General features: G+C 38.3%; 1 protein-coding gene across 1 annotated transcript; it reads right to left on the bottom strand.

Moving 5' to 3' along the window:
- Positions 1 to 6,508: 6,508 nt before the first annotated feature.
- LOC121507546 (1,25-dihydroxyvitamin D(3) 24-hydroxylase, mitochondrial) lies at positions 6,509 to 18,287 on the bottom strand. Its single transcript, XM_041783969.1, has 12 exons — positions 17,843 to 18,287; positions 17,502 to 17,692; positions 17,284 to 17,377; positions 17,108 to 17,201; positions 16,009 to 16,100; positions 15,584 to 15,695; positions 13,694 to 13,839; positions 11,295 to 11,461; positions 9,447 to 9,525; positions 8,807 to 9,004; positions 7,921 to 8,032; positions 6,509 to 6,882 (listed from the first exon to the last, which is right to left on the bottom strand). Exons 1-11 carry the CDS (start codon positions 18,098 to 18,100, stop codon positions 7,922 to 7,924), a joined length of 1,542 nt encoding a protein of 513 aa, XP_041639903.1. The 5' UTR covers positions 18,101 to 18,287; the 3' UTR covers positions 6,509 to 6,882; position 7,921.
- Positions 18,288 to 20,540: the final 2,253 nt, after the last annotated feature.

Here is a 20,540-nt window from a genome sequence, read left to right on the forward strand (position 1 = left end):
CTCGACATGAAAAACGAGCGGTGACAGACGCTTCCTGTCAGAGCTGATGATGACGAGCAGACTGGAGGTGCGGCTCAGCCTGCGTGATGAAAGTGCTGTTCATCTTTACACTATCTACAAACACAGAGGCCTCATTTCCGCCTGTTAAAGTTGAGAATAAAGTAATTAAATACGGCCTGATGGAAAGATAGATATTATGGGCTTTGTTTACGTTTACTTTGTTTACGTCATCACTTTATTCCAACAGTGGGCTAACCGTTGACGTTAAACTCAAGAGTTGACGGTTGTGTACACGGTTTTGCAGTTATAGTTGATTTTTATCTTGACTGTATCTATCAGAAACGAACTTAACTCTGTAGTTCCTTGTCTAAATGAAAATAAAATCTTCAAACTGATTCAGTATAATCCATAAAATCGTGTAAATCAAATTATTTTTCACTGTTTGACAAACGAATTGAGAAAAGATAATCCAGCGAGCTAATTTTTAGCAGATTGCTAAACAGAATAGACAAAAACAAGAATGAGGAGGCTGGTCTAAGGGAGCTACACTGACACTAAGTTAATATTGTTAGCCTGAAGAAAGGCACTTTTGTTTAGAGCAGTATGCATTGAAGTTATGGCTAGCTAGCATTGCTGGCAGGTCTCTGTTAGCTAGCAAGAGATGTCTTTCTGTTTCATCAGAAAATAACTGTTAAATCTGGGCAGTCTTTTTGATTGCTTAGAGCTGAATTAACTTGAAGTTTCTGTGGTAAATTTGATTTAAATTTAGGTTTTCCTGGGGTATATTAATTTTGAGTTATAACCGCACTTACAGGTGCATCTCAAAAATATGAATATCATGAAAAAGTTCAATTTTTGTCACTCATGCCAGAAAGTGAAACCCATATATTTTATAGACTCATTACACATAGAGTGAAATATTTCAAGCCTTTGTTTCTTGAAATGTTGATGATTATGGCTTACAGATAATGAAAATCCTAAATTCAGTGTCTCAGAAAACTAGAATATTACATAAGATCCACAAAAAAGGACATTTTAAACAGAAATGTCAGGCTTCTATAAAGTATGTTAATTTCTATGCACTCAATACTTGGTTGGGCCTCCTTTTGCATGAATTACAGCATCAGTGTGGCGTGGCATGGAGGCGATCAGCTTGTGGCACTGCTCAGGTGTAATGGAAGCCCAGGTTGCTTTGATAGCGGCCTTCAGATCATCTGCTTTGTTGGGTCTGGTGTCTCTCATCTTCCTCTTGACAACACCCCATAGATTATCTGTGGGGTTCAGGTCAGGCCAGTTTGCTGGCCAAACAAGCACAGTAACGCCATGGTCATTGAACCAGCTTTTGGTACCTTTGGCAGTGTGGGCAGGCGCCAAGTCCTGCTGGAAAATGAAATCAGCATCTCCATAAAGCTTGTCAGCAGAAGGAAGCATAAAGTGCTCTAAAATGTCCTGGTAGATGGCTGCATTGACTGTGGACTTCAGAAAACACATCTTACCCTCCTTGTTGAGGGCGTCAGTGACTGTCTTCTGGACTTCTGTCAAGTCTGCAGTCTTCCCCATGATTGTGTAGCCTACTGACCCAGACTGAGAGACCATTTAAAGGCTCAGGAAACCTTTGCAGGTGTTTTGAGTGAAGCTGATTAGGCTGTGACACCATGATTTTTAAATATTGAACTTTTTCACAATATTCCAATTTTCTGAGCCACTGAATTTTGGGTTTTCATTATCTGTAAGCCATAATCATCAACATTTCAAGAAATAAAGGTTTGAAATATTTCACTCTATGTGTAAAGAGTTTATATAATATATGGGGTTCACTTTCTGACATGAGAGACAAAAAATATTGAACTTTTCAATGTTATTTAAATTTTTTGAGATGTACCTGTACACATTTAAATAATTTAGAGCCGTGGTTCTCAAATGGTAACCTGGCACACCGGATGGATTTGTTTCACACATCCAGTGAGAAAAACGGAAATGGGTGTATCCATCTGCTTTGCAAGGTTACTCAAGTGGTGGGTTGTGACCCAGAAGTGGGTCGTGGATATGATATATGATATAAAAAAAAATGGCAAAAACTCTGACTTGTCTCTGTCTTGTGTAGTAATGTTAATTGTGTAGCTAGTGTAGCTATGTTAGCTTTAGCTAAAGCTTGCAAAGCTAACGAGATTCACTGTTCGTGTAAATACTTCTAAAACAAGTTGATGCACAATTAATCCCGAATTAGACCTCTGACCATTTTCTCTGTTTGATTTATGAAATTTTGCTCAGTTGTAATGTTTGCAATGTCATTTTTATGAATGTAATGGCTAGAGTTTTTTAATGGATAAAGTTGAATTTTAGAAAAGCAATTTTAAAACTAAATACTTATAAACATTATACCAGCACTTCCATTATGAAATAGACGAATGGTCTGTGAGAGTGACAATTAGAGATATAGTCTGCAGCCAGACTGGCTTAAAAAGTCTAATGTGAACCACAGCCCATACATTCTGTTTCACTTTCCTGTGATAATGAGTACATTGCAGTCTCTTTCTCTAGATTTCTACTTTTTCTAAGGATAAAAAACATCTGGTTTTCCCAAGATGATTAGATAATTCCTCAAGAAATTACCAAAATTTAGAGGACTTGCATTACATACACAGATTCATAGTATGCAATATCTTGGTATTTTTGTGAAATTAATAGTGAAAAATAAACAATTAAAAGGTATCGATATGAATTTTGAATGTAATGGATAAGAAAGATTGTGTACATGAGGTAGCATATACTATAGGTATGCCTACTATACAGTATATCCTATTTGTGTGTCCAAAGGGTCATACAGGATTATTATTGACAACAAATAACAATTTTAAGTTTAATTTTCATTGTAGGTTTTTACTCTTAATCATATCTAAAAAAAATTATAATAATAACAGATAATAATTTTTAAAGATTGTACTTGAGAAACAATAAAAACATACACTGAACACAAAATGTCTTAATTTTTTAGCCACAAGGTGGCAGCATTGTACAGCTTCATCCACACATCTGCACTATATGTTTTTTCTAAATTGGTTTAACTTCCCCTTTGAATCATTGTTCACCTCTATGTTTTGTATTTGTGTTTTTAAAATATTTAATAGCTGTTGTTTAAATAAATAGTGTGACTCAGAAAAACAGCAGACATGAAAACATATTGATAGAAATATTGACTTCAATTGCTATTTGTCTATTGTCTACAATGAATTGTGAGACCCTGTGGATTTATTTATCCTTTATTTTTTATGTCTCCCTTCATTCTAAAGGCTGCATCATCCCTCCTGACCCTTGGAGCCTGTGGGACTTGAGGCATTTTAACCTCTCCTGACTGCTTCACGTGACGATGTCACCTGAGGTCACATGTGAGACTTAAGGGCACACTGCAGTCATGTGAGAGTCATTGGAGTCACATGAATCCAGGTGTGAAAGTGTGTGATACTGTCAGGGAGATGCTGTCAGGACAAGAAGTGTGATAAGCTGATAAATGGCATCACTTATTGCACTTCAAAACTATTAGTTCTCACGTCTGTCAAAAATGTGCACACTGTTGTTGAAGGAGCATCTTTCATTCTTCAAGAGGAAATTTTACCTTCTTTCTGTGGATCCAGTTATGTCCAGAAATAAAGTATTTGTTGCATACTGAACTGATGCAGAGGGCAGACTTCTCTTCCTCTTTGAGATATGCCCTCAGTGGATTAACCCTCACACTTTGGACTAAATGGACTAAATGAAAATGGACTAATGACTAGTCATTGAACATTTTCATAAGTTGCTTTACATTACCATACAAAAAAACGCAGGCACTGTTACTCAAAGCACTCACTCACCACAACCTGACCAGCCTCTCCCAAACCTTTTTATGCTAAAATCTTCTGAGGCCCTTCAAAATCCCTTATAAAACCATAACACGAGAAAAAAAATTTACTGTCAAATTTTGCGTTCATAAACAGAATATTTATTTATTATTGCACAGTCACTTGAATTTTGTTTTTTAATATTAATATCCAATGTACTTTGTGGCCCTGTAAACTCTTTTCTGGTCGCATAAGTGTCTCTGAAGGCACAGATAAATCTGTCAAATCTGGGAAGTCAGCGGCATAGTACAGTGTTTAACAAAGTGTCACCAGTAAATCCAACACTGGTTAAATAGTAACACCTGTTCCATATATCAGACATAATATAAATGACAAAAAGATGACATGAGTTACAGCTTCTGGCTGTGTAATAGCGCTGCTTTACATAATGTAAATGTGAGGGCTGTGTAAAAATTCTACCCAAATACTTTTGTCATGTACAAAGAAATTAATTAAAATGTCTGAAATATTTTTTGCACAAAGCTGCAAACACATTTCATTCTGTCACTGAACTGGCAGTTCTAGAGTTTCAGGTTTGCCACTGGAGGTACAGTAGTTTTAACTCTGCAGCTGTCATTTTTTTACTCCTGGGGGTTGCCATTTGGTCTGGACACTCCCTTATCAACAAACATTATGACTCAGTAGTTTTAAGAATTGATTAATCTTGGGACAGGCAACTTATATTTCAATTTTCAACCTTTATTTGAAATAATGTTGACTTACTGATGGGCAAAAGACCAGTGCTGGTATTTTATGCTTAAGTTCCCTTTCTGTCCCATCTCTGTTTTCCTTTTCCTGTTACAAATATAGTAACATGAACGTATTAACCCCTGACATAGTAACTCATTATCTCAACAGAAGCCTGTTTACAACAGTATACTGCTACAGTGGACAATAATGTTTTGTAACAGGATTTCTGGATTGTAGGATTAGTCAGTAAAGTGGCAGATATATTAACAGTGACCCTCACTGATTATAAACCAAGGCCAGTAGATTAGATAGAGCCTTTTGAAACAGGCTTGCAACGTTTTTTCCACCCACGAAACACCCAGAAACTGGCCTAAAACCAAACCATTGCTTTCTTCATATACTGCAGATTGCAGCAACATGCTTGTCACTCTTGTTATAGATTAAACTCTGTAGATCAAGAGATGAATATATGGCAATGCATGTGAAATACAATGCAGTTTATTCAGAAGTAGCCTAATTTTTAATAATATATAAGTGAATATAAGGATGTGACAAAAGCTTTGGGGTAGAAGGGAGGAGGCTGGAGTGGTGGAGGTGAGGCTTAGCTAGCAGCAGTGCAGTGTGATCAGCATTGGTGAAGCATAGATTGATAGAAGGATGCCATATTTAAATGTACTTGTTGAGAGAATTAACTGCTATTTGTTGCCAGGGCAGGGAGTCAATAATCTATGACTTCCATGTTCTGCAAGAATTATCATTAAGCTTGATTGCCAAAATTTTCTAGGATTTTATTACCACGTGTTTCAAAAATTATACATTCTCCATTATTTTAATGAAATATAGCACTGAAAAGTGCCACAGCTTTAATAAAACTGCGTTAATTTGGTATGACAGGTAAGTGGGAGAGGAATGGATCCATCAGAGTTTTCATGCATGTTTCAATACAGAAGAATTGCCAATTCATTTAGGCAAATTAGACAACGTGCAGGAGTTAGTTTGCAAATTTTTAATAATTAAAAACTAGACAGTGTCCAACTTTGGGTGCCCCCAGAAGTTGAATATTTTGTATTGCTATGGCACATAATAGGTATTGACATCGCTTTATTTTTACTGGTATAAAACAACCTGTAAGTTAAAATTCTGTGATAGTAACTGCCTTAATATCTTTACCTTTTTTACGTAAAGGAGGTTTTAGGCATGTAGCCTAACACAGACATGGCCTGATACAGTGGAGAAACAATGCTGATTAAAGGGATGAAAAGACATTTCTTTTAAAAATTCTTCTCTTTTCATGTCAAACAGGGGATATTTAAAGACTAACATCCTTAACATGAATCAGTTTGAGAATAAAAACTCCCTTTTGATTTCCACAGTAAGTCCAGATCCTGTGACGAGTCACAAGTGGATATCTCTTCATTTTAAGTAGTCACAAGTCTACATGGTTGAGAGCCCTTGCACAGAAATACATTATGCTACACTCAAGTATGTGACAGCTCAGCTTTTGTTTGAAAGCATTCAATCAAAATTAAATCATCTGGAGAGGATTTGGATTTATTTGATGTAAAAATGCACGGATTATCTAGAATTAGCCTTTAATGATTGAAATCCTGCATCGGGCTAAATTCTACAGAAACTAGAGCTTGTCTAATAACGGAAACAGACACATACATACACATTAAGCTACGAAAAGTAAGCTTTATAATACTTAGTAAAAACTCAAGCTGTATAAACTCCAAATCTCTCTAAGACTTTAATACCAAAACTTGGCATTGCACCAATCTGACTTGGCAAAATATAACACGGCTTCAAACAAATTATTAACAGTTTTATTTCAGTGAATAAAATATTTCTCTACACAAAACAATGTACAATATTATAATCACATTTATATACACAATGAAAAATAAACATGTGACCTATATATATATACATATACATATATCTATATATAGATATAGATATATGTATATGTATATATATATATATGTATATATATATATAAAGTTATTAAACAAGTAAAGTAATAGTTTGACATTTACACACATGTCTGAGGTGAAGACATTACATTAAGATTTGAGGACAGCTGCCTTGGTCCAACATTCAATTTGTACATAACAACTGGTATTTTGGTCAGTCATTAACAGTCATAAGTAATAGTTTTAAATAAGTCTGAGGTATTTACGGCATGATTACATGTAGCATAATTTGTGTTTTTCCTATTTACAGAGCAGCAATACAAGGAGTCACTGGACCATCAGGGCCAACAGAGGTATCATCTTTCTGTCTTTACATGCAGAAGTGGTGAATATGGAGCCTGAGAGGGGAGGGAGAGAACAATGACAAAGTGTCAATACCAGACTGTTTATGCCATTTTCAGTACCAATGAAGGCTTAATTACACTCAGTTTTTCGAAAACAGAAATAAGAATTGAATGCTTAATTTATCATTCTATTCACCGGAGATATCAAGATGAAATCAGTAACAAAGGTGTTCAATTTTGATAAGGTTTTGAATTAGCTATGAGAGGGATCTTGGGATCTATGCTGTCACTGTTAAACCATCGATCGACTATTGAAAATCTCATCTTTCTAATTGACATGCACATTAAGTTTAAAACTTAAGAGTAGAAGGGGTAATTATGACTTTAAATAGAAAGCTTGAGTGGCAGAATATTCCTCTGCTGATTTGCCAGGATACAGAATGTTCAAATTGTGTTTTTTTTGGTCAATAAAAAACAGGCATAATGGGTACATTAGTGAGATTTGGATGCTCATATAGGCTGCCCTGTGTTTTTGATTGTTTTCTGTTTGACTACAGACTGTTAAAAGTATTGGATGAAGTCTGATTGATGTCTGCCTTTTGGTTGCTGAAAGGGGGTTTTGAAGCCTATCTGTGTTGGTTGCAAAATTAACTTTAATTCTAGGTGGGTCTTTAGCCTCCTTACAAACAACTACAACATGCTGGCTTGCGTCATATCAGCCATGCCCCTGATTTGGACAACTTCTATCCTTGAAACCAAAATGGACTAGTTATTGAAATAATTAATCCCCTGCACAGTGAGTGCCCACAAAGACTTAAACTATTCTAACTGCGATTTGTTTTTTGAACCAGGCTGCAGATTTTTGCAGTTCCATATCTACTTCATTTACAACCACAGAAGTTGCAGCTTGCATTTGACCTGTTTCTGACTCTTTCTGCTGTTCTGCTAGGTTAACCCTCTGGCTGTGGCTTCATACTGAATGTCACTGATACATAAGAGCTCTTTTCATCAGGCTTTTAAAAAGACAGAATCAAACGTACAAGTCAAACTTCCCTTTTTTTAAAGCAAACATGAAAACACCAGATTTCTCACCTCATCTCCTGATGAAGGCCACAGGCAGTTCTCTGTTGGGAACCAAAAGCCCTGAATGGATCACATCGAGTGGTTCGTTATCTGTTGCCACAATCTCATATTCTCTCACCAACTGTAAGAGAGGAAGGCAGAATTATCATTCAGGAATGACTTCTTAAAAGCAACTGAATAGAGCGCTGCAGGGCTGACACATTTTTGAAGACCAGTAACTTAATTAGCATCCTGCAGGTTCCAATGACTAAAAGTATAAGGGTTTTTCAGTGGGTGTTAAGATTCTAATAGATAAAATGTTACGTATGAATGCTGTCAGTGAATGTAGAATGCTAATGTTAGGCTATAAAGCAACAGTTTATTGACTGCAGCATTGCCAGCATTATGCCTTCAACTTTTATTTGCTCTTATCTCTTGTGTAAAAAATGTCCTCTTGTCGTGACTGACGAATTGCAAAGTTTGAGTCAGAGCAGATTTTGAACAAAAGGTGAAAGGTGGACTAGTTGATGGGTTCATATATTTAGCATGATGGTGTTTATGTCCCTGGCATACACAGTAGTCCTAGTGAACCACTAGTGCAGCACTTTTAGATGTTTTTACACCATAGGAAAAGCTTGATTTCTGTACCACAGACCTTTTTTTCTTGCATTTTACCAAAACTCATTCAGGAATCCCAGTGACTTTGAGACAGTGGAACCATGAGAGCTAAACATCGAGTTTATTTCTGTTTTTTATGACTCATTCTGCAGCTCTCTATTGGAAAGAGTTGTGATTTTGATTAAAGTCTGGTGTTATATGACTCAGTCTGAACTACTTCCTCCTAGACTGCTTTAATTTGACTGATGAATATTCTATTATACGAAACATAAATCTAAGCAGATCCGTCTGATCTTACCCAGCACATTGCCAGCTGCAGCTGCAGCTCCGCCAGCCGTCGGCCGATGCACATCCTCTTTCCGATGCCAAAGGGAACGTGTGCAAAGGGGTTGATGGTGAAGTTCTCTCGCAGCCAGCGCTCAGGTTTGAACTGCTTTCCATCATCAAAGTACTCTTCATTGGAGCCCAGTGCATGGGTGTTTATCATCAAAACTGTCTACAAAGAGATGAATATATTCATTTTAATTAAGGCTTTGATGACAAAGTCTAGCCAGAGCCTCACATAAAGGCAAATAAATAAATCAAATCGCAAATAGGTCATAAAACTAAGATTCACCCATCTAAGAAATACCAATAACCTTGGTTCCTAAACCAATGAAACCAAGAGTGTCTGAAGTCTCCTAATTCACTAAAGGGGAATTAATTAGATAATACAGTCAACAGAGTCGAGCCCAAAAGACTTTGTTTCTCTAAGTCGGATCTTTCTATGCAGGCTTCAGAATTGCACATGCTATTAACAGTTGCTCCATTTAGACTTTGAACAGTATGTGAGCTGGTTTTTGTAACACACTTCTTTCAAACACAAGTCAAATGTAAATTAATACAGGAATGTAATCTGCTCATGTCAGGTGTATAGCAACCAGAAGTAAGCCACTTACTCCTTTGGGAATGGCATAATCCCCCAACACAGTGTCTTTGTCCAGGGTCCTGCTGGTGAATGGGACTGATGGCGATAACCTGTAAGAGATTGGAAAAAGCAAAGTATGGGAATACAGTCTCAGTGAAGCTATAGTGTAGCATGACACACATGTCTAAGCTCTTTAACTGGAGCTATACACACTCCTGTGTTTTTCCCAGTCTAAGATGAGGTAGATATAATCTCCAGTCAGAGGTCATTTACATTCCCTGCGTGATGTGGTTATGGCATAAGCCTTAAATAACATGTTTGACAACTTGTGACTGCAGGAGGAGACGTGGAAAAGTGGACCATGTAAGGGTTAGGAAGTGATCCGAACGTGACCAGACGGCACATTTTAAACTGGCCACTGGTTGTTTTTGGTCATGGCTCCTTATCTCAGGGAGCTTTTTTACAAGCAGGTCATGTGTGGGAGTTTTGACTCTTAACAACCATTGTATTGGTTTAATAATGATGCAGCCAGTGGCTTTGATGTAAAAATTTTTAGAAATATTCACCTAATGGATAAATATATGTTATTTACTATCATCTAAGGATGCAATCATTTCTAACTTGAGTGCAGATGTAGAGTCACTGCAATCCTGGTAGCAACCTTTATGGCAAAAAGAAAAATTAAACCAATGCTAACATGCCAAAATTGTAGTTCCTTAAATGACCACTTGAGACTTAATGCAGTCAGTCCTTATAAGCACTATACTGACAAACTTTACAGGTAAAATAAAATGAGTAAAGCAGTGGTTTATTTTTTTTATGCCAAAGTTTCAACGAATATCAAGCCAAATTTTCAAACACCATGTTTTTATCCGTAAAAGATGGCCTCTTTTAGACATATTGCAGTATCTAGCCTTGCTTCAAGCCACACCGATGCGCCCTTGCACATAATTTGAAAACCACTTATTTAGAGTCAGCATGGATCTGATTGTTCAGTAATCATCTTTCGGATAGAAAAGATAAAATTATGAGTTTCGCTGTTCCTCTGGCTGTCCTTAACCCCTACCCTAACCCAAACTGAAAGTGTCTGAATTTATTTTGAAAGTTTCCGTGTGTATTTTCATCCTGACAGAGGTGGTGTATGACAGCAGAGGTCTGCAGAGGCAGGTGTCTAAGAGCAGCTGTCTGTAGCCAGAACTGAGGGCTGATTGTGTTGGCAAGTGGCTGTCACTACACATTCATGGACAGCCAACTGTTTAGTAATTGGTTGGCTTGGTCTAGGGGGCCCTGATTGAATAAAAAAAATTACTTATTTGCAAGTAAACAAAATAATGCAAATACCCATTTCTAGTTTAGAGACGAGTACAAAAAAACCCTTTTTGTCTCAATAGTTAATTTTCACATTATGAAAGCTATTCAAGGGTTGACAATTTGATTAACTCACCCTTTTAAATTGTATCAAGACTTACGTTTTTGCATAATTAACCTTGTAGTATAGCTGTATTGAGTGGCACTGCTAGCTGTCTTTGTGTAATTTTATATCTTTATTATATTACATTCATATTTTGCTTAACTTGGCCTATGGGTTCTTTTTGAGGGATACCTGAGTGCCATCTGGAATTGTTTCAGTGCAAATATGATACATATGTCACAAACCAGTTTGTGCTTATGAATATTTTCTTTATTTTAGGGCTACCTAACAGGATTATGTTGCTGCTGTCACCATCTTTGGCTTGCTATCTCTTTCAGAGTCTCCGTAATGTGAAAATTTAGTGTATTAAGGCTGTAGTCTACTGCATTGTCTTATTTATTTCCCTCTTATATCACATGATGTAGGAGCAGTAGCAGTTTTATTTTCCATGACCTTGTTGTACTGTACCTCATAGACTCCTTGAGGCAGGCTTTGAGGTAGGGCATGTTCTTGATGTGCTCTCCACACGGGTCCTGGTCGGGAGGCACCATTTCTTTAATCTCCTCCAGCAACTTCCTCTGGGCGCCGGGGTTACGTGACAGGTTGAAAATAGCCCAAAGCATACTGTTGGCAGTCTGAGAAACATAAACACAACCAGGGAAAGAGCAAGCGAGAGAGAGAGAAGGAGAGAAAGAGAGGGAAAAAAGAGGAAAGGAGTCAGAGAGGGGATGTCGTTTAGTGAGGCAGCTACTCTAAGTGCATTCCTCAGAGGGGTCCTGAAAGGAGCTGAGGAATGTTTGGGGTTCCTCAAAGGCTCCTCAGTTACATCCACACCACATTCATTTTCTGCTTTGAAGCACTGTAACTGCAGCACCTGTTTGTACTGGAGACCGGACAGTTTTTTTTCCTTCCCAACTCGAAGGAAAATAGGCGAAAGGTAAAACATTAAAAAGTTAACATTTTCATGGCCACATGTGGGCGCTGCAGCTATGCCATAATTTATAATTGTAAAAAGTGGAAATAAGAATAATCAGTTCATTTTTTTCCCTGCTGTCTTCTTCTTTTTGGCTGATTAACTTCACTTTACCCTCATTCATGTTATAAGCGCCACCTTGTGGAGTCCTGAAGTAGTGATATGGTGAGTCAAATTAGCAGGAAAATCTATTCCAAAACCCACTTTTTTTTTAAAATTGAAATTTGGACATTTTGTAGCAATTAAAAAATAGTATCACGTGAGTCAGGATGGTGATAAATGTCTCAGCAATATATACTCCCATCCTTAATTAGGCTACAACTACCAGCCAGTTCACCTCACTAAGAGTAGAAGAAAAAATAGCTACCCTGTTTTTTTTTTCAGCATAATGTTGGCTGATATGAATGTTTCATTGGAAATGTCCAAAGGTGATTATTACAATTAGAAGATCTGTAAACTGGGCGCAGGTGGCCTAGTGGTTTAAGGTGTGCCCCAGACAGCCCGGGTTTGAATCCGGTCTGAGGCCCTTTACTGCATGTCTCTCCCCCACACCTGTTTCAGACTCTATCCACTGTCCTCCTCTATCAAATAAAGGCACAAAAATACCCAAAATAAATCTTAAAAAAAAATAGCAAAGAAGATCTGTAAACAACTAGTCCCATCATAATATTAGACCTGCAACTTCTAGTTTTAACCTGATGCTGATTACAGTAACTTGAATTGTACTCATTAGTATGCTAAAGAGGTGTTTGTGGGCAGGGCTGACAATTGGGGCGAGGCTTTCTGGGGCCCAGCTGCTAAAGGGGGCCCATGACCAACAAATTTCTACACTCCAAAGGTTTTTTGTTTAAATTGAATGTAGCCAGTTTCCTGATGAAATTACCCTTTTTTGTCTGAACATGGTGCAAGTTTTCTTTTGTGTACATCCTTGGTTTCCAACCTGGGGTCTAGGGCCCCCTTAGGGGGGGGCACCAGAGATTTCAGGGAGGTTGAAAAGCTCTGTCTGCTCTGAGGCTGTTAAAATTCAATTTGCACATAATAACTAAAATCCTGATATATCACTTCATACAGAGGTCTTTGAGAGCATTTGTGTTTAGGGTGGTTTTCTTTGGATTTAAACAGAAAATAATTAAAACTGATGTTAGTTTTTGGCCAAAGTTGAAGCTGATTGGTAAACTAAATAATAGAGAACTGGACTAGTGCTTCACAACAGTACAGAGTTTATTAAATAACAGTGACTCAGATAAAGTCAGAGAGGGGTCTGGGGTCCTCCCCAGAGAAATTTAGAACATCCACTCTGAATTCCCTGAATAATGGAGAATATTTATGCAACAGTTTGTGGAGAAAGATTATTAAAATCATATAAGGTTGACTAGAAAAAAAAATATTGGATAAGGACATGTCTTAGTGAAAGTGCATTCGAGAATTTACTGATAAAAAAATGACTTTTTAAGACTTTTTATGGCCTCAAACTTTAAAAGTGCAATTCAAGAGTCTTCAAGACTTTTCAAGGATTGCAGGAACCCTGTTTAATACTTGATTGTCTGTCTGAAATAAACCCTATAAAAGCACTAGTCAGTGATGTGTGCAATTGGGGATTCCTGAGTTGCCAGGTAAAAATTGGTTTGTAGACATATACACATATATTAACATGGATCAATCAGATTAAGGGAGGGACCATTAGTTTAGTTGTTCAGGGGCTCTCTTCTTTCTGTGAATGTTTGCTTCCTTTTGAAGAAGTCAGACTAGCTATGTTCCCCATTTCCACCTTTACTGCTTTAGCAACTATTGAACGGACAAGCATGTGCTCACTGACCGAACTGTCTTCTAACTCTCCTTAAAAAACACACATTTGGTCCAAAAATGTCAAATGTGGCTTTTTAGTGCAACATACCGTCTCCACTCCTCCAATCTGTAGCTCAGTGATGGCCGCGTACAGCTCCTTCTTAGAGAGACAGCTGTTGTGTAAGATGTCACCGATTAAGTCATCAGGAGCTCTGACTGCGTTCCTCTTCAGCTTCTTGTCAATGTAGACTTTGGCTGTGTAAATACAGAGCAGAAGATATGTAATCATGCAAACAGAATAAGCTCTATGCCACCTCACAGTGTTATTTAACTCTCTGTGATGCAGTCAAGTTTGTCAAGTTTGTCGCTACATGTGACGTCTTTCTCAACGCATTCAGGCTGGAGTGTAATTTAAATGCATGACAAAGGGAGTCACAGTTATCAGATAGTTGTCTGTTTTTAACAGATCTGTTTTTTGATTAAAAGATCCAGTATTCAGGGGCAGATTTCAAACTCTTTGATTTGAGTTGACCAAGGACAACTAGAGTAATGTGGATTAATTGCATGCAGCTTTATTGTCATTGCATGAGTCTGCAAGCATTTTTAAACAATTCAAGTCATTTGTGAGGTAAAATGCCAATATAAGCGGCTGCTTATTGCATTTATTTTTAATATGAATGAGAAAAATGTTGATTTATAACTAACCTAAAACAGACATTTTTTTAACTTTTCTTGGGTTTGTGAATAATTTTAAGGCACCGCTGGTCCTTTTTTCTTATAATAAAGATGTCAGACAGCTGAAATGGCTTGATTGAAATGTTTATGAGCAATGCTGTTCTACTAGGTGTTATTGCATCTTGTTTTTTTAATAGTAGTGCTATTTCCCATCTTTTGATTAAGGTTAACTCCAACTATAAAAGGCTTTTTTCTCACTCTAAAAGTTATAATTGTGAAAAATTCTGACACTTCAATACCATGCATTTCAAAACAATACAATCTCCAGTATTTTGATGATCAAGAGTATCAAAAATACGTTTTTTTTTTTTTTTGTTGTTGTTTTTTTTGAGCTACATCAATTTCCTAGCAACATTGTGTAGTAAAGGAATGAGTGCATCAAAAATCATTAGCAAACTTCTGCACAGTCTAAATTGCACAAAACCATGCACATCCTTTCCATGCAGAAATTGAACACTCCATGATTGGAAGAAAAAACTTGCTGACTTTCGGGTGTCTATGACTTCCATTTTTGGTGCTACAGCATCCAAACAGGTATGGCTATCATTTAATCTTCCCTAGTATCCTATCAAAGTGTCTGGGATCCTGTCAACCCTTGTACAATTTATGTCTTAGAAATGTATTCATGAGTGCCCAGTTACATAATATGTTGAAGTAAGTTTCTATTTTTGAATTTGTAGGTCTGATGTCTTATGTCCTCACATGACATGACGTCCATATGATCCAGATGGTGTCAGACTATTTCTGTACGGCTGCTCCAGATACACTTGTTTGATCCTGGACTGTTTATGTGAGTCGTGACCTCAGAAGAGATGAGTAATCACAAGACACAAGAGAACAATCTTAACTTATCACTAAGATACCTCAAACTGCCTAAATGTTAATATTCCATGTTTAGTTTGCCTCAACATCTTGTAAAAGTGTTTTTGTGTGTGCTTTTGACCGGGAGGTTGTAAAAAAAACAGCATCATCTTCTTCCCTCCAACCTCCAACCTACTACAAATATTTGGCAGAGTTCTCCCTCTTAGGTCATGCGGTTTACTACGACTCTGGCCGCCATTTACCCCGAGTGCCAAGTACACACAGTCACACAGAAAAAACAGTGAGGCACCCAGTTCAAACCCGCCCTCCAGCTTATCTCTTCTATCTACCTGCTGACTGGAACTGAGCTCAAACTGGTTGGTACGTCACACTGAGGCACACTGAGTCAGAGTTTGGAGTCTTTTTTGTGCATTTCCTGTGGTTTAGTGTTGAAGTGTGGTACCTGTGCTGAAAATGCGATCCCAGGCTGCGGTGTGGTCCTGCCATGTTTTGGTGTTGAGGCCCTTGTGCAGCTCCACAGGTGTGACCATCATCATGCCAAACGTGCTCATCATCTGCAGAGGAAGACAAAGATTAGGAGATATAAAAGATTAAATCAAATGATCCAAAACCACTGAAAGTCTTTGATGCAATCCTCGTCAAAGTTTGCACCCACTGCCCTGTAAGACCTTTGTAAGCATTCACTTATCTTGTCCTGACTGTGCGTGTGGATGATATTGGTTTGGCCCAGTAAATACAGTGAGAGTGTCAGTGTGACACTGATGAACCTGTTGACCACTTTCTGCACTTTCAGCCAGTCTTACTTCTGCAGCACATACACGCAAACACACGGCTGATTGGAGCAGAATAACAGAACAGCATACTTACTGTTTTCACGGCTGTGATGAAGTTCATGGCTTCCTCGTTGACTTTCTCCTGCAGCAGACCGAATCTCTTGTCGTAGAGGACAAGGCAGATGGCTGAACGACAAAGAAGGGCAATAATATGAGATTCTGACCTCATATAAGACACTTACACAGCTTCAGAAAAGCAGTTTTTGCATTTTCAAGAGGAATGGCATGCAAGATTTTTGTCTTACACAAGTTGTTCATCAGCTATAATAGCATGGCATGCATGACAAACTACTCTGGGGTGTTTTTTGAAGACATATGCCAGTTTTTCATCATTTCACACTAGAATAAAATCAAGCAGACTATGTTTTGATTTTGGACACTTAAAGTCAAGGTTTTAATCTTCAAGTTTAGACTATATGGAGCAAAAAGTAGATGCTGACACATTTGAGAGCAATGGAATACAAGACTTTTGTCTTGACACGTTAACTATAATAGCAGTTCATGTGCAGAAAATGTTAATATGGGCTTTTATGGATTATTGTGATTGACTGAACAAGTGGTGACTCAGTTAGCATGCAGCAATTTGGGCATTTTTTCAAAGGCATGTGCCAAAATGTCCAAGTTTTCAATCGCTTAAAGCTAACATAAAATCAAGATGAGCATCTTTTTGACTTTGAACACTTAAAGAGAAGTTTTTAATCTCAAAGTTTTGGACATTTGTGGACCAAAAAGTAGATGTAGACAAATTTTTAAGAGTGGTGTCATGCAGTATTTTTGTCTTTACATTTAAAGGCAAAAGTTGGCACAACTAATAGGTCAACTATGATCACATGGCATTTATGGAAACTTTGTTAGAAGCTTTTAAAGAAGCTATAGATTGATTGTTTTCCCCAAATGAATGCATGGCTGACATGATTGGTTAATTCACTGATAACTAGCATGGCAGTAAGTTGCAGCTACTTTTCAGACACGTGCCAAAAGTTCCACGTTTTCCATGCTAAAGCCAACATGAAGTCAAGCTGAGGAGCTCCTGATTTCTGACACTTAAAGATGGTTTTGATTTTGAAGTTTCACACGTTTATGACCCAAAAAGTAGAAAGATCAGCAGTTTAAGTGACAACAGCTAAACTTACTCTCAAACGACCACTTATTCAGCTCGAAGTACAAGTCATCAATCTTTCCTTCCACGTTCATTTTGCCAATTCTTCCAACGAAGTCAACCAAAACCTGCATTCACAGACAAACCCTGTCAGCGATCGACCACTTAAAGCTCAAATTATCAGCCTGGCGACAAGAATTTTCACCTTACCTGGTTTATTTTGCGATCCAGCTTCACTACCTCAGTTGGCTTCATGAGTTTGTGCTGAAAGGCGCTCCTCACTCTCTGCCAGTCCTCTCCCTCCCTGCAAATCAACAGTCTGCGTTCACATAAAAACCTTTTCGCCTCTCTTTAGTCTGCGTCCCAGTGAGTAATGGACGTTTTCCACGTGGTTAAAAGAGATATGAAGGAATGAAAAGCGTGCTTACAGGATGAGGAGTCCGTACGCCTCGTCTCTCATGTCTCTGTATGCTGTCCACGGTTTGATCTCCAGCCTCTGAGGGTAGTTTCCCTCCTTCCTGTAGAGTGCCTCCAACAAGCAAGGTGCGCCAATGTGCACCGACTCAAAGGAGCCCAGCTTCAAGCGGAAAATCTTTCCAAATTTCTTATGATAATCGACCTGTGGGGAAATAAAGCACGCATTAATAAGTCATGGAAATCTAAGTTCAAACACATTAAGGGCGTTTTGGAAGTTTTGTTCGCCAAAAATAGTCTAAAATCATGCAGCAAAAATAGAAAACTAGAGAAAATGTTGGTTTTGTTACTGTACCAGAGCCTCGTGCTGCCTTGTCAAACCTCCTTTCCTCAGAAGTTCAACCAGACTGCCCACCAGGGGCCAGTTGGTGGGTCCTGGGATCGCGTCCAGGCTGTGCGCTCTGAAGTCAGCGTGCGGGCAGCGCGCAGCCTCCACAGCATCCTTCTCCTCCAGGACGCACACTGAGGATGTGGGTTTGAAGTGCTGCAGCCCCACTGACTTGTTTTTCAGCAGCTCCACGATCTGAGGAACTTTTTGGATCTGCGCCCTCATCCTCAAATCTGTCGGTTTGTTTTAAAAATTACGTAAAAAAAAAATCAGGTTTTTCACTGCAGCTCTTCTTTATTATCTTGGGAGTTTCTCGTTTCTTAGAAGAGTCACACCTTCACGCCAATATATATACCCCGAGAGTGTTTATTCCAGCCTTCACCGAACCAATCAGGGGCCGGTCCTGCATGGTGTGGCCCTCGAGCCCACTCTTCATTTATGGACCCACGTTGGGAGGATCGTATGACCCCAGAAAGACCGAGGAAGTGCCCTCGCCCCCCTCCGCTTTATAAATAAACACAGGCCACATCGGAGGTGACGCGGTTCGCTTGAACCATGTTTCAGAGCGACCCGCGATGGGAAGAACCGAAACTTTGGCAGAGCAAATACTACTGCCACACTTCTGCTCCGTGGGCAAATATTTGACCGATTGCAGGTTGTGTGTGTTTGCTTTGTTTGTGTTTTTGAGTGTGTGTTCTTTGTAGAGGGGTGAAGGGGGGTAACTGGGCGTTTTCAGTGCAATTCTCTTTTGGAATATTTGATACAGTCATGCAAAAATTTAAACCCAAGAGCATCTAAATGAACGCGTGAGAAATTGGCAGTTTGTTGCTGAGGTCTGTCATGTATGGAGTCATTATTGTTGCAAAACTCAAGAGCACATATTAATGTTTTAGAGCATGACTTGATTTGGGGACCACATTGTATTGTGTTTCTACAGACTTTAAACCAGGAGTCACGTGGTGACAGCAGGAGCTGTAGTCTGCCTGCCTTTTAATAAACTGTTCACTGACATATAAATGACTTATTTAAAGAATCGTCTCATTTAACAAGATTAGATATACACATAAAGTATGTGATGTAGGTTTATGGCATCTCTGGTCACCAGATTTGGATATTTGTCCAGATGGACTGCGAGAGTCTGAACCTTTTACTTTTCTTTTGTTACCAACATGGATAAAATCGGCAGGGGGTTATGTAAATGGTTCCGTATATTTGTTTGTTTGTTTGTTTGTGTATAGGATAACTCGAGAACAGAAAGTCGGATCTTCACCAAACGTTCAGGGAATATTGGGATAGTGACAGGGAAGAATTGATTAGATTTTGGTGATGATCCGCGCACTCATTAGGTTTTTCTCTGACTTCGAAATTTTGAACGCCATAGTAATCAATGGGAGCGTAAGTTCCTCAGTGACGCTGCTTAGGCGTGGGTCTGCCGCCTCAGACATCCATTCTAGTTTTTAATGTTTCACATAACTTACTCACCATTGGATTAGGACTCACAATAACCATTAGACCATACGGTGGTCGCATTTTTAGCTTTCAAATCGTAAATGACAAAATCTTTCCTGTTTATCACTGTTCATTTTGATGGAATGGCAGTCGGCATCTTTGGGCAAAGATGAATTGCTCTTGCTGATATGAAACACAAAAAAGACTGACCAATCATGTTTGCTCTGTCCATTGTCACATTGTAGAGATCTGAGAGCCAAAAACCACCATAAAACCAGTTGTGAAATCCAGACTTTGTCAAAACATGCTAGGGATGTTGGAATAAGGTTGCTGTAAACATGTGAAAACACTGAGATCTATGTATGACTGTTTGAAAGTTGGTCACCTGTTTCCTGGCTTGGTTTAATTTGTGTATCGCAATTTTATGAGCCCATGACATCACCAGTCTTGATGGGAAATTACCTTGCCCCCTAATGCTACAATGATATTAAATCACAGAGCAGTTTGTCTTTGTACAGTCTGTTTTTAGCTGTCACTGCCTTCATTAAATGTTAACAGCCAACTACATCCTGTGTTTTTGTTCATTGTGAGGTAAATTTTCCAAATCTATCAGCAACCACAGTGACCTACAGGCCATTAAATGGATCATATTAGAGAGATTTGTACCAGAAAACAGTAAATTTAATCCCTAACATCTGTCAGTGCTCTGGCACAGAGCCAGGCAGCTGTGCTATGATCAGAAGCTTTTTTTGTTTTTTCTTAATTTGATAGGATCGTATTTCTTGTGAGTGGGCGGGGCTTCAGCTCATTCAGACGACAAGCCCACAACATCCTAGAGCAGATTTTACTGCCTCATTTTTCATGATTTGAAGCTCTTTTTTTTCAACTTAAGAATGTTTTTCGTGACTGAAATTTGGCCTGGTAGTTCAGAATGCAGCAGCCTGTCATACAAAAAACTAAATACAGTTTTTTAAATCAATTTACAGGGACTTTAACATTAAGAATTAAAAATCTGTAAAAGAAGAAATAACAAACAGTGAATCTAGCATAGATAGCTGAATAATTTGTCAACTTTTAAAAGTATATATGAGGTCTGAAGAAGGAAATGAGTTGGACTTTTACGTCTTGTAAGTTGACTATGATGATTTGTGTGTATGTGATAGATTGTTGGGACAAATGTTGACCTTCCTTTTCAGCCCAGTTTTATAAAAAAATG

The sequence above is a fragment of the Cheilinus undulatus genome, linkage group 3 (genome assembly GCF_018320785.1).
Source record: "Cheilinus undulatus linkage group 3, ASM1832078v1, whole genome shotgun sequence".
Lineage (NCBI taxonomy): Eukaryota > Metazoa > Chordata > Actinopteri > Labriformes > Labridae > Cheilinus > Cheilinus undulatus.

What these genes read in the sequence shown, in the direction of transcription:
- LOC121507546 (XM_041783969.1), bottom strand. Translation starts at nt 18,100, where the DNA reads ATGAGGGCGCAGATCCAAAAAGTTCCTCAGATCGTGGAGCTGCTGAAA. An exon ending in GAATAAGTGGTCGTTTGAGA is followed by an intron (nt 16,101 to 17,107) that starts GTAAGTTTAGCT and finishes TTTGTCGTTCAG; the next exon opens with CCATCTGCCTTGTCCTCTAC. An exon ending in TCATCACAGCCGTGAAAACA is followed by an intron (nt 15,696 to 16,008) that starts GTAAGTATGCTG and finishes CTTCCTCTGCAG; the next exon opens with ATGATGAGCACGTTTGGCAT.